The 15,365-nt window shown below is 33.6% G+C and overlaps 1 protein-coding gene across 4 annotated transcripts in view; it reads right to left on the bottom strand.

The window, feature by feature from the left end:
* Window positions 1-15,365, bottom strand: part of KIAA2026 (KIAA2026 ortholog) — a 107,275-nt gene that overhangs the window by 31,801 nt on the left and 60,109 nt on the right. For 2 of the 4 annotated variants that reach the window (XM_058431059.1, XM_058431058.1), the window contains exon 6: window positions 7,307-7,363. The exons of the other annotated variants lie outside the window; for them this stretch is intronic. In XM_058431059.1, the coding sequence (XP_058287042.1) occupies window positions 7,307-7,363 (57 nt within the window). The remainder of the gene's footprint in view (window positions 1-7,306; window positions 7,364-15,365) is intronic. 4 annotated transcript variants of the gene reach the window in all.

The following is a 15,365-nucleotide window of genomic DNA, read 5'->3' as shown; positions in this document are numbered from 1 at the left end:
GATGAAAATAAGGCTCATAGAGATTAAATGACTTGCTTAAGGGTCCTATAACTTAAACCCATCTCTGCCTGATTCTGAAGTCCAAGCTCTTAGAACCACATCACTACCTCTTAAAAAGTATATCACATGAATTCAATCTGACACAGGCTATAAAAACCTCTACAAGATACACCTCACCTGTATATATAAAATTATTTGAATAACACAGGAACAATAAACTTATAGCTGCTAAGCCACAGTATATACCTATTATTACCATCACCTACTGTTATATAATCATTTTCGGTTTTTTTTTTGTAATGGCTTTAAGATATAATTCACACATCACACAATCCACGTGTTTTCTTTCTAACAAAAGATACATAATTATATACGTTATGGGTCACATTTAACATGCATAAACTTAGATTTTGTCCTATAGCAACTGTTGAGTCCACCTGCATATAAGTAGAACACTAAGGCGGAAAAATTACCACTATCTAGAGCAAAAACTATTACAAACGTGCATAAATTTCCCAATATATATAAGGATATATATATATATATATATGACCTTCAAATTTCAGTCATGAAAATTTTAGTTACATATAAACCTGTGTGATGAACGGTATAGTTTTACAAAAAATATTCTGTGCTTTAAACCAGCAGAATGTTTATGCACATAAACAGGTAAATTTCTACCTCTGAGGTTTTTAGAGGAATTGCTTACTAGAAGAGTAGGAAGATATAAGATTATATATGTGCATGTGCACATAATGAATATGGAACCTAGGCTCATGACTAATTCTTGTTTCTTAATGGTATCATGAATCAAAGAATTAAGAAAAAAAATTCAAGAAAAGTAATTTTTATTCCATATATTAATATAGATAGGCCTCTTTCTTGTTAAATGTGTTCTAAAGTACACAAAGGACCCAAGTTAAAAATGAGCTACACTTTACAAGTTTATTTTTCTCAAAGAAATGTTATAAAAGTGCTTAGTTTAAGCCATGAAAACAAAACTATTAAACTGATACACAATAAAATTGAAAAATAACTTTCATTTAGAAAAAGTGAACTTAAAATAGAAAATAGGTAGACTTTTCCCTTTAATAAGGCATGTACACCTTGAAAGTTTTTCTCAAAGAACTGTTATAAGATAGTAAAAAGTGCTTATTCTAAGCCATGAACACAAAACTATTAAAAGATACATTATAAAATTGAATAGGAAGTAACTTTCATCTAGAAAAAGTGAACTTAAAATGGAAAATAGGCAGACTTTTCCCTTTAATAAGGCATGTACACCTTGAAAGTTTTTCTCAAAGAAATGTTATAAGATAGTAAGAAGTGTTTATGCTAAGCATGAACACAAAACTATTAAATGATACATTATAAAATTGAACAGGAAGTAACTTTCATCTAGAAAAAGTGAACTTAAAATAGAAATTAGGTAGAGTTGTAACCAACATTCTTCCACTTCTCAACTATTTGGCTTCAAAAAGTGAAATGGTGAGAGTGGAAGTAAATCTTTCCTAAGTTAAAGAGAGAAGAAAGAGGAAAGATATGGTGGTAGGGAGACTATACTCTTTGTGGCAGAATTAGCTGGAAAACTGTTCAAAGGCTAGGGAACACCAGGCATGCTGAATTCCTCACCGGGAGTTACAGGAGAAAAATGACAGTTGCAGAGTTACTCTGGGCAGTATGACTGCTGCCTGGATTAGCATGTGGTAGTGTGGTGGGGGACGCAGAAGGACTAGCAGTATTGTGGCACAGAAGATCTTACTTAGGTCTAGGTAGATGAGGCACAGGATGGGGAGACTGGGTAGCTGGGATATTGTTATTTCAAGATATTTGTCAACTGTATTTCTGCCTCTGTTGAATTACAATATTAATTTTTGTAGAAAACAGTTTTTAAAAGATTAGAAAGTTTTTACCTTTTAATTTTATTACTAATCTTAGAAATTTAATCCAACATGGAGAAATATACTACTAAACTAGAAGACTGTATATAAGGAAGGAAACTTAAATATTATGATCAGAGAACAGACTTCTTTCATACAACTCTGTCTTACCGACTAATCTGTTTTGAAATGTCTGTTATCTTTTAACATTATATGTTTTGTGGCCTTCTTCTCTTTCTTTATATATTTTCAGTCTGGGGTAGTGGTGGTATAGTATTTCATTCATAATTTGAAAATGCTTATTAAATCATTCTATATTTGGAAAACAAACCCAAAAGTTTATTATTTTCATAATACAAATTATAGGAAAGTAAAGACTGATAAAATGCTTTGTCTAGCGGATACATAAGAATATAATGACCACAACAAAGGGCACCCCTATACCCTGCCGTGGAGAATGTGAGTCAAGTTTTTATGTTGCTCAAAAGCATGCAGAGGTTTAAAAAAGTTGAAAATTAACTGTTCTGGGATTGCTATTTGAGGTAAGGTGCTTTAATTACGGAGAGTAAAAGGGAAACTCACACTGCCTGTTTTATGTATCATCTTCTTTGGTCAAAATATGGTGCTTATAACCCCAATCAAATTAAAATAATGACACTGTCCCTTTCTACTTAGTAGTGGTCTCAGAGTTTCATGGTATACAATGAAATTAATGTAAAGAGAAGAAAAGTTATATAAAAGAAATTAGAGATGATAATCTGCCTTATCTTGGGTCTAATATAAAAATCTACTTAAAAATCAAACAAGTATTTATTGAACTTTAAATTAGGTCATTAACTAAAAGCTACTAATAGCTTTTCTGATTGATCAACTTTATTCATATACACGGACAAGGGAAAAACAAAGAACAATGATCATGTCTCATCTAGTATGAAATTATTAAAGTTGAAAGGAAACTAAAAGGGCATTTATTTTCTAGAAGAAAATGGTCTACAGTTATACAGGGAAGTACAGTTGACCCTATGTATCCAACCACAGATATAAAATATTTGGAAGAAAAAAATGAATGGTTGTGTCTACACTAAACACATACAGACTTTTCTTTCTTGTCATTCCCTAGACAATACAATATAACCACTATTTAAATCACATTTACATTGTAGTAGATATTATAATACAGAGATGATTTAAAGTCTACAGGAGGATGTGTGTAGGTTATACATAAATGGTTATATATACACCATTTTATATAAGGCACTTGAACATACATAGATTTTGGTATGAAGGTGGGGTCCTGGAACCAATCTCCCAAGGATACTGAGACATAACTGTATTTGCAGATAGAAGCAGCCATTAGACTAGAATTCTATACTCTAAATACTAACGTCTAATATCCTTCCGCTATACAATGCTGTATCTCTTGGACCCCACAAAGACAATTCCTAAAGAAGAAATAGATTATATTGTAAAAGTACCTATATTTACATGTAGGTATCTCTGTATTGTAAGAATTAAAATCCCTAAGACTTATTTTAACTTTTAAAATTACAATAATAATTAAAATTATAATGACCTAAAGTTAAGAGTGAATCAAAAGCAAAACAGCAAGTTCTTCTATGTTCAAACACGAAGACAGAATGTGGATGTAATAAAAATCAGAAAGGCCCTTAAGACTCTTTCTCTATACTGATTAATACAGAAACAAAGGTAAAAATGGCAGACAGATAATTTAGTAAAAGATCATTTGTGGAGCAGTGCTATGACTTTCTCTAATAAAAATATATTTAATAAGCTTTACGCATCTAATTTTAGTTCTGACTTTCCTTTATAAACAAGTATGTGAATATAGGGATAAATCAACTGTTTCCATGTTAGAATTTTCACTATTTTCATAGGCAAACAATACTTTCTAAGAGAATCTCAATGCATTATATGAATTTAATAATTCAAATATTTACTGAAGGTCGCCTCATAAAGGGACAAGTAGTATTTTTCTTTTATGAATCAACAAAAGTATGAATTTCAAGTGTACATTAAGGAACCAAAGACATACAATATAATTTAAATTTGAAGCTTACCTTTCATGCTTTCTCATCCAATGTCCACAGCAGCTGCAGATTGCCAGCTCCCTTTCCATAAGATGGACCAACTACAAAACACTGGAGGTTTTATGACCCCATAGGGATTGCTACAAAAAGGAACTGGTCTATGGTCACAAGATTAAGTCCTTCATTATATTATGCAGTTTTATAAGTCTTTGAGTGTAACAGATTAATAACTTAAGGAATTATAAAGGAAAATAAAAAATAACTTACAAAACTACACAATATTGTAAAAAGAAAAGTTGCATCTCTATGTATGTGAAATGAGTGGGGAGGGAAACGTACCTCACAACTAAAGAACAACTGCATTCTGCTACAGTAATCTGGGATGGGTATGACAGCACCAGCATAACACTGGCTGGGGTGTGGCAAGGAGAGGGAGTTGGCAATCTACTGATGCTGGGGACACTAGATAATTAAAAAGGAAAAAAAGAGGGACATAAATAAATTCTAGATTAAATGTCTCATTACAACAAATATATTTTGGACACTTTAATTTAGATGCTTTGTACATTAAACTTAGGTGAAAGTCACTTGTTTATACAAGCCATACAGTTACTTACATAGATTTTTCTTGTAATATTATATCTAAACAAAACAGATATCGGTAGTCATATGAAGAAAAAATTAAAATCATATAAAAATATACAAAGAATGCTTTTTTAAATGGAGATGGTATTATTGTAGAGATAACATTTTTATTAAAAAGAACAGTACAAAACATATACAACAAAAGTATGAATGCTTTTTGCCTATATGCTTTTATTTGCAAATATGTTGTTAGATCACAGACACATGAAGCACAAAACATTTTTTGTTACAAGTTTAATTCTTGTCACAGACTTAAATTCTGTGGTAGAGAAGGTATTAAATATCAATATATTACAATATATTATGCTTTTCTTTTCTTTTTTTTTTTTTGGAGACAGGGTCTTGCTCTGTTGCCCAGGCTGGAGTGCAGAGGTGCGATGTCGGCTCACGGCAACCTCCACCTCCTGGGTTGAAGCAATTCTCCTGCCTCAGTCTCCCTAGTAGCTAGGATTACAGATGCCTGCCACCGCGCCCAACTAATTTTAAATTTTTGTTTTTTCAGTAGAGATGAGGCTTCACCATACTGACCAGGCTGGTGTTGAACTCCTGACCTCAAGTGACCCACCTGCCTTGGCCTCCTGAAGTAGTGGGATTATAGGCACGAGCCACTGCGCCCGGCCGTATTATGTTTTTTAATTAAAATGCAAATATCTTTTAGAAAAGCTAAATGGATCCCTACAAAAAGAAGTCTTATTTAAGGGTCTCGTGCACTACTGACTGAGTGAGCTGGGCACTAAAAGATGTCTCATTTAAAATCACTAACTATATCCAAAGGTATAATCTAAACTCCCATGTATAAAAACAGAATATATATAATAAACTGTAACTAAGTATTTTAATAAACTAATTATCCGACATTCTCCTTAGTCTTAGTACTATTAAATGAAAAGGTAATACTATATTCAATAAGTATTCACTTATTTTTCTTACTGCTTACCTACAGAAACTACCACCATATTAACATATTCCTGCATATTCACAGTTTTGGGGGTAAAACATCATGTTAATCATGTTGGTACACAGTCCCTGAAAAAGTGCTATTTTGACAGTATAACTCATATAAATATGAAAAAAGTTAAGAAGTATTTAAACACTGACAGAAGCTCTAACATGAACTATCATATATGCTATTATTTTCTCTTGATACTCTTACCAATTTTTACTTAAGACTAGGAGAAAAGGAACGCATTTGTACTTTAAAGGCATCCCACACTGAATACATTGAATAGTATATCCAACATTTCCAAATTAGCATTTAAATAGAAAGCATGAAGGCAAACTACAACAACAATAATGATAACATTGCAAGTTTCTCTGTCTTCCGGCTTTGTAGAGGGGGAAAAACTGGGTGACAGGTCACATTCCTGGTAAGGTAGTTCACTATCACTGGGGAAGAAAATCTAACAATATACATTTAAGAGATAATGTGCTATCATTTTCATTTACAAGGAATGAACCGTGGACTAGAAATTAACCACTGGTTGAGTATCTGAATTTGACTGTTTTCAATAAATTGATGTTAGCCAACAAACTGATGATATTTTGACAGATCTATATATGCTATCAGAAAGATGGGTTCTCAAACAATTCACAGCACCATCTAAACCACAAAGTAATGGCATGTTTATTTGGCATAAGACGGGCATAAAAAGTTCCACGTAAGTGAAATTAAGACGGGAAATATTTGAAAAGCAGGGACAGTATCCTACTTACTTTTATTTTTTCATATTCTCTCACAACGCCTAACTCTGACAGAAAAGGCCCACAGTAAGTGTTCCACTACATAAGCACATTTCTCATGTAACTGAGGTTTCTTCCTTAGATACAAAAGGTTATTTAAACATTGATTAAAATGTTCCTAAAATATAAGTCTTTCAGATTTTCTGACAATATAATGAATACAATCTAACTCTTGATGACTTGGGTCATCATTATAAACAAGTTATTTTGTTAGTTTTAAACTCCTAAGACCTGCTTTTACATATTTTTTTCAATTGTTTTTTAAAAAAATTATTCATTAGCTGGGCATGGGGGCTCATGCCTATAGTCGCAGCATTTTGGGAGGCCGAGGCAGGTAAATCACTTAAGCCCAAGAGTTCGAGACTAGTCTGAGAAACATGGCAAAACCCTGTCTCTACAAAATATCCAAAGATTAGCCGGCCATGGTAGTGTGCACCTGTAGTCCCAGCTACTGGGGAGGCTGAGGTGGGAGGATTGCTTGAGCCTGGGAGGTGGAGGTTGCAGTGAGCCAAAATCCCACTACTGCACTCTTGCCTGGGTGACAGAGTGAGACCCTGTCTCAAAAATAAATAAATAAGTAATTTATCAGCGTTTCATGCTGTCAGTAAATCTGCCTTAAACAGCTCCTGTCCTAATTAAAAGCAGCTGCTACTACTTATTAGAATTACATCTTAAAGAACTGGTTTCCCATAAGGTCTTTCTATTTTAAAGTAGTGGAACATCCACATGTGTACTCTGTGCTCTCTATTTAGGCTCCTTTGTGCTCTCTGCTGGATTCTGGGTTAATTTTCCTTCAATATATAATGTACAATTTTTTTCTTTTTCTAGAGAGTCTAGTAAGATGCTAAGAAAGTTTTATTAATATTCAGTCCATTGAGTTTTGACATAATTTCCCAACTCACAAAAGGCACTGAATTGAAGTCTTTCCAAAGATTTTTATATCTTCTATAATACAAAAACACAGAATGATGTAAAGCTCATTTTTTTTTTTACCTTAACCTTCATAGATTTCAATTCAATTTTCCAGAACCGTGGAAGGTAGTAATCAAACTGTTAAACAGAAGACAATACAAATTGATTGGGACTTTGAAAAATGTTTGACATTTAAAATGTTACTTGTATTTGAATAAGGGTATGTGATACGTGATTGAAAAAGGTTAGGCCAGGTGTGGTGGCACTCAGGCCTGTAATCCCAGCACTTTGGGAGGCTGAGGTGGGTGGATCACAAGGTCAAGAGTTTGACACCAGCCTGGCAAATATAGTGAACCCCGTCTCTATTAAAAATACAAAAATCAGCTGGGTGTGGTGGCACGTGCCTGTAGTTCCAGCTGCTCAGGAGGCTGAGGCAGGAGAATCACTTCAACCCGGGAGGGGCAGGTTGCAGTGAGCCGAGATCGTGGAACTGCACTCTAGCCTGGGTGATACAGCAAGACTCTGTCTCCAAGAAAAAAAAAAAAAAAGTGTTTAAAGCAAATTATAAAAGACACACTAGCCTGTAATCCCAGCACTCTGGGAGGCCGAGGCAGGTGGATCACCTGAGGTCAGGGGTTCGAGACCAGCCCGGCCAATATGGTGAAACCGTCTCTACTAAAAGTACAAAAATTAGCTGGGCGTAGTGGCATATGCCTGTAATCCCAGCTACTCAGGAGGCTAAGGCAGGAGAATCGCTTGAACCTGGGAGGCAGAGGTTGCAGTGAGCCGAGATCACACCACTGCACTCCAGCCTAGGCAAAAGAACAAGACTCAGTTTCCAAAAAAAAAGAAGAGAAAAGAAAAGAAAAAGAAAAAGAAACACTAGAAAGCTCTTGACTACAGAAGGATCTGTATCTAGGTCAACTCCTTTGAAACTCAACTCTGTGCTGGGATATATGGAATATACAGCATTAACTCCCTGCCTGATGTAGAAACAATGTACAATCTTTTTCCCTTTTAACGGGAACTTTCTTTGGAAGAAAGAGGTTTTCAAACATTGTTTTCATGCAAGTTTCCCTGATGGGATTCAAACCATCAAGCCAAACTGCAGTAAGCAGAAACAGTGAGCACTGTAAACAAAAGTAAAAATCTAGTTCTTAGTTGTGCAGAGTAGGATATGAATGAAGATAATGCATTCTCAAATAATTCAGTGATTACAGTCAACTGAAGCTTTGTTTGCCTTACCAGTCATATATGTCTGGTTCACATTTCCTATCATCTAGGTCCCCTTTTTCATTATTATTCTGAACATGTCAGTTAACATTTGATTCTCCATAAAATTCATGTTATTTACCCTTCTACCCTACTCTCAAACAACATATTAATATAAACATGTAATTAAGGGAAGTGAACAAATGTCTATGGTGTCTGGTGACTTATGAATAAACACAGCTTGAAAATAAAAGATTAAATATTTTATAAAACGACAGGGGCTAGCCCAACCAACCCTAATTAAAAATAAAAATTTTAGCACTTTGGGAGGCTAAGGCAGGAGGATCGATTGAGCCCAGGAGTTTGAGACCAGCCTGGGAAACACAGCAAGACCTTATCTCTACCAAAATATACAAAAATTAGCCAGGTGTGGTGGTTTGAGCCTCTAGTCCCAGCTTCTCTCAAGGCTGAGGTGGGAGGATCACTTGAGCCCAGAAGGTCAAGGCTGCAGTGAGCTAGCTATGATCGTGCCATTGCACTCCAGCCTGGGTGACAGAGCAAGGAGCCCCTATCTTAAAAATAATAAAAATAAATTAAAATAAATAAATATTTTAACCCACAGGTTGAGGATAAAATCTTACTCTGTAAAGTGAATTTCTTGACGATAGGAACTTAGTTTTAATCTCTGGATTCCTACCAAGTTCCTGGTACTATACACAGCACATAGAAGACATTCAGAAAATAGTTACCTAATAAATAAGGCTAAAATCTGTAACTAAGCAGGTAAAAAGCACATTTCATCTGTTGTGCAACATTTCCAAAAGGTCATTTTAATTTTTAAAAGATTTAGTGTAACTATTTAAAGGTAAATTGATTTTCTCCCACAGCTGAGATAGTTTTCAGTTTTGTTAACCATTAACGAGTTTACCAGAAGATCTAGAAAAACATATTGTACACATGATGTGACTCTTAAAACCCTAAATAAAACTAATTTTAAGAATAATTTAGAGATTATTACAACCAAAGCCATGAAGTAAAGTAATCAGGGCTTACTGAGAACTGTGAATGTACTTAAAGCTCCTTATACTGTAGTACAATAGATTTTGTATTCTAAACAGCTGGCTATAATATTAAAAATATTGACACTTCACTGAGAAAATGGGACATGAAATGGAGAGAAGAGGGAAAATTCCATTATCCTTCAATACAATAGAATAAAATTTATTTTTTACAGGTGTTAGAAAATAAGATTAATGCACAATAATTTCTTTGCCTTATATCAGTATTCATATAGTGAAAGCCGTTATTAATGTTATAAAACCACTTATTACACGTAGTTTTATAACATAATTAACACACTACCATTACATGTGTAATAAGTGGTTTTATAACATTATATGTAGTTTTATAACATTATTTTATAACATTACTTGTCAATATTTTTCCATTTACTTATGTTATCATTCCTTACAATATCTTCAGCTAAGAACATACACATCATATTTCTAAAACTGAATAAAGAAAATACATATATAACTATATTGTTTGTAACTTATTTCCTATACTAAGGGAAGCCAAGGTCAAGAATCTTTCTTAATCATCGATGGAATCATGAAGGGTAAAGGTGCACACAGACAATCACAAGTTCTATCAAGTACAAGTCTTAATTAGAAGTATACTATGTAATAGAATTCTCTCTATGATGGGATCTGGTATTATGATTTCACTGATTTCTACCTAACTTTCAAAATATCAACTTGTTTTCTCTCCAAGTAAGTTGGCAGCAGTGGATAGAATGAAAGAATAAGGCCCTTAGCAAATACAGGCTTTTACCAGGGTTTTACAACCTCAGCACAACTGACATTTGGGACAAGACAGTTCTTTGTTGTGGAGGAATGTCTGTGCATTGTAGGATCATTACAATGTAGGATGTTCAGCAGCTTCACTGGCCTCTATCCATTAAATGCCAGTGCCACTTCTTCAACTATGACAATCAATGTCTCCTAGGGAAGTGGAGCAAAATCATTCCTGATTGATAATCACTAGCTGACACAGAACTCCGTGACCAAAAAACTGGGGGGGTTAGCATTGCTGATCTAAGCTTCTGACTTCTCTAATATTCAGTCTAGCTAATGCACACCCTTTGGTTAGGTAAGAGAAGTATTATTATTGTATTCTGAATTTACATTAAGAACATAATAAAGATTAATTTTATCCATTACTTGAAATTTATTTAATTCTTTTTAACATACCTTTTTACATACTGTAATCATTATGTACATATTATTTTGTATGTCTTTTTGTTTTGACATAGTCTTGCTCTGTCGCCAAGGCTGGAGTGCAGTGGTACAATCTCTAGCGCAGTGGTGCAATCTTGGCTCACTGCAGCCTCTGCCTCCCTGGTTCAAGCAATTCTCCTGCCTCAGCCTCCCGAGTAGCTGGGATTACAGGCACGCGCCACTACAGCCTGGCTAATTTTTGTATTTTTAGTAGAGACAGGGTTTCACCATGTTAGCCAGACTGGTCTCCAACTCTCAACCTCATGATCCGCCCACCTCGGCCTCCCAAAGTGCTGGGATTACAGGCATGAGCCACCGTGCCTGGCCTATTGTGTATGTTCTTAAAACTTAACATTTCACAAATATTTCCGTGTTGTAACAATGATCTACCAATTTTACTAGCTATATAACAGTGTGTTAATATTGTTTGGTTAGTCATCTCGCTACTGCTGGACATATGGATGGTTTACAAATTTCCACTACTAGGGGTGGTCTGCTAAATACACCATTGTGTATATTACTTTTGGGGGTAGGGAGAAGAAACGGGGAGAACAAAAGTTAAATTCCAAATAGCATTACAGGATCAAAGCACACAGGCAGTTGTGCTCAATATGTATAGCTTTCCTTACATATTGATTATAAAATTTAGAAATAAAATCATAGATCTTATTCAATGTTGAGGGGCTTATCTGATGTAAGATGTATTAGAAAAGATGTGGTCTTACATTTAAAATTTAATTATCGATATTTATAAGACTTTCATTTATCATCACATAACCCAGAAGAGGTTTTTTTCCTTATAAATAACATATTTATTGCAAAATTTTAACTTTTCCTCATGCCCAATCTCTACAAGGGTCTTTCCTTAATTGAAAAAGATGGAAACTTCTTTGAAAATCAGAACTATGATACAGAACATAAAGGGCATTAAACAAATATGAGGGAAAAGGGGATTATACGAAATATATATTATTAGAAATATAAGTTTGGCGAAATCTTCCAATTTTTATGATTTAGAAAGCAATACTGTCTAACAAATTTCAAGTACAATAACATCAGGTAATGTTATCAGTATCTTAGCTCTATTTTTCAGGAAAACTAATAAATTTCCTACATTAAAACAGGTATTTTTTAAATAATTAAGCAAAATGCAAATTTTATCTGCTAACTAAAACCACAAAAATAAAAACAAAATGTTCTGATTTCTTCTGTAGATCATGAAAGACTGCTATCATGTAAATAATGATGAGAAAGAAAAAACTAAAGGACTTTGTCAAACTACGTATTTATCTCAACCAGAGGTCTCACTTTTAACAAATCTCTGGTAGATAAAAATTAAGTTCAGTACCACAGGGTCTAAAGGATGATGAGGACTTTTTGGACTAAACCCCTAAATGGAGTGATGGGAACAAGTGAACTAAGTTTAAATTTCAGAAAATTAAAGCATTTTTCTCTTCACATTAACCATAAACAAAATTAGTTGTTTTGCAAGAATGAGTAAACAATCTAAATTTTAAAACACTAAGTCTTCCGGTACAATGAGTAGTTCAATGACAAAACCTCTAAAAGGTTAAAAAGACCTTGTTATGTAAACATAAAGCTGCTCTAAAAAATAAAGTTTATTAATTAAAAACAAAAAAACTTAAAATGGAATGTTTACCAGAGTGAAAAAATGGGACCATTCTTCCCTGCTGCTTTTCTACTTTGGTAGGAAATACTACCTGGAAAGTCCCTGCAGAGAAGCCTCCTGAAGCAGCTAGGTGTTTGTATTATATGAATCCATGTTAAATCCTCTATCACATGTGTAATTTCTATCTTTAGTAATGACATTTATAATTTATAAAAAGAAATATTTATAATGGAATATATCTTGTTACTGGAGCCATTATCATAGATATGAATGTTGATAATAAAAGAATTGTTTTTGACTCCACATACTTAGTTTTGACAATGATATACTCTTATGAAGATCAGTATTAATACTTCATTTGTCTGACAATAGTGAAGGAAGGCCACAAGACAAGGAATCAGTCAAAAGAGTTGTCACTATTACCAAGTTTATACACTTCATTATTAAGAAAATCCTTCAGGTCCTCACTATGAACTCAGTTCTAGTAAGTATGGTTACCTGCTTTCTTAATCCACAATATATCAGCTAGGGCAAGTATGTGGACACACACAAGAAATGACAGGTGACAGACAGCCTGGCAATGAAAAAAAGACAGAACAAAAGCAAAAATACAAACAAAATCTTTCAAAATATATTAACCTAAAAGCCTTTTGGTGAATGTTTAATCGGAGCTACTAATACCAACAGATTTTTAGACTAACAATATTGTTATTCATAATGATGACCCTCAAGTCATAAAGAAAAGGTTAAATTGTGTTTAGTACAAGGAGTCAGGGAAGTTTTTCCATTAAAATTGTTTTAGTATCAAAGGTTTACATTTCAGTCATCTAGAAATTCAGTTAAGTGAAACACCTTACTCCCAAAAGATGCTAAACTGGCAGTACACATACATAACATAAAACAACATAACGTAACATAACATAACATACATTACATAACATAAACATTCAATAAAGTTAATTCCTAGAACATCTACCACAATCAATATTAGCTTTTGTAAAAAATAAGGAACAATAGATGCAAACTTTTATTGTCTATTTGCTTTATGCTGTGTGGCTGTTTCATTGGTTAAGATAATCTGTTCATGTAAACAATCTTTTAAACAGTTTAAATTAAGGAGAAAGAGCTCTTATGTTAGTAATCTCAGTAAGATTATCCCTGCTAAGTACAGTTCCAAGAATTTCTACTTTTTGAAGGGTGGAAAACATATTTTAAAACTAATATGCAAACATCAGGGGGCATGGACAAGTTAAAAGTTTAGAGATACAAATCAACTAAACCCTAAGGTAATCTAAAATTTTCTGATTAACATGCCCTCAAGGAATACAATGTCAAATATTTGTAGTTTATGTTTTCTTCTTCTGTTTTTTTGAGTCAGGCTCTGGTTCTGTTGCCCAGGATGGAATGCAGTGGAATGATCACAGCTCACTGCAGCCTCGACCTCCTGGGCACAAGTGATCTTCCTTCCTCAGCCTCCTGAGAAGCTGGGACTACAGGCATGCACCACCACGCTGAGCTAATTTTTTATTTTTTGTAGATACGGGGTCTAGCTATTTTGTCCAAGTTGGTCTCGAGCTCCTGGGCTCAAGAAATCCTCCCACCTCAGCCTCTCAAAGTCCTAAGTTTACAGGCCTGAGCCACTACGCCTGGCTGTGGTTTATGTTTTCTTTTATTCTTCTTCTACACAGTACCAATGGAAATGAGGTGAATGGCTTTACAGAAGCCTCTAGAACGCTTGCAGAAGTCTTTTTCTCCTATAATATATGCCATAAGTACATAATTCAACTATGCTTAAAACTATGCATTAAAAAACCCTCTATAATATGGGAATAAATAAAAGTTATGTTTAACTGTAGCATAAAAAATTGGCAAATTTAACAGAATGTTTAGAATGAAATATGGACACCTCCCTAAAAACAAACAACTTCCACAAAAAACAGTAACACTCTGATATTTTAAAAAGACTATTCCTTCCTATTAATGAACAGAATTAGTCCCTTCTGAGCGTAAAACATAAAAAAAAAAAACCCTCTGGCTACAGAGTAAATAACATTTACATAACATAAATATTTGAGGAATATATCACAGCAGTAAATTTTAATGAAACACATGGTCTTCCACATCAAGAGACTGCCTATACACCTAAAGTGTATACATATAAAAATATAAGAATCTAAACCATTTTTAATGAAAATATTTCCAAAATATGCAGTTTTCCACATTCTCAAGTTAATTACTGAACATAATGTTTTCTTGCTAATTGATGACTATCATCATGAGCATTTATTCTCTCTCTTAAATTACCATGATACTCTCAGGGTTATCTGTCACACATGAGACTTCTGAAATGCTTAAGGCTGTTTCACCCTAGTACTAAGTAACTTCAGAAAGTTGTACTTTTATGGTACTGCAATCTCCTCCTTTCAGAGTGCTACCAACATGTCTTTTCTAACAACATATAAAATGACTAATACAAATCTGCCGATATCAAACTTGCTGAATCACTAACCGTATTTTATACATATTTATATTAACAGGTTCTGAGCATAGATCTAAAAGTGGCTTCATGATATTCCTAAGGCGGAAAACAAAAGGTTTTAAAAAAATGATTTTCTTCAGCTTTAAACCCTTTCCCATTTATTTATTGGTATGTAATTGTGTTTAAAATCTGTGCATAGTCCAACTATAAATGCTAGTTAAATAGGTGTTATTGATTTAATAAATAGCACAATTGAGTGTTTTACCAAGTATCAGGTGAATAAATATATGCCCTTAAATTCTAGTCTCTCAAGAACAATAAAAACATTAGAATATCAAAGTAAAGATTAATTATAATTTAGAGGAAATAATGGAAGTTAAAAAAACTTTCAGCAGATAAAGGTTCTTAAAAAAGTCATATTGTTAAGTATGTATCAAAATTATCTGGGGCAGTATTAAACAATTTACATCTGTTTTTCTGTTACTCTGAATTAAAATTTTATGTTACTAAGCAATAAACTTCCATTAAAAGCATATAATT

Source organism: Hylobates moloch, unplaced genomic scaffold (genome assembly GCF_009828535.3).
Source record: "Hylobates moloch isolate HMO894 unplaced genomic scaffold, HMol_V3 SCAFFOLD_19, whole genome shotgun sequence".
Taxonomy (NCBI): domain Eukaryota; kingdom Metazoa; phylum Chordata; class Mammalia; order Primates; family Hylobatidae; genus Hylobates; species Hylobates moloch.
Note: the sequence above shows the minus strand (reverse complement) of the source record. Positions and strands in the feature narration are given on the sequence as shown.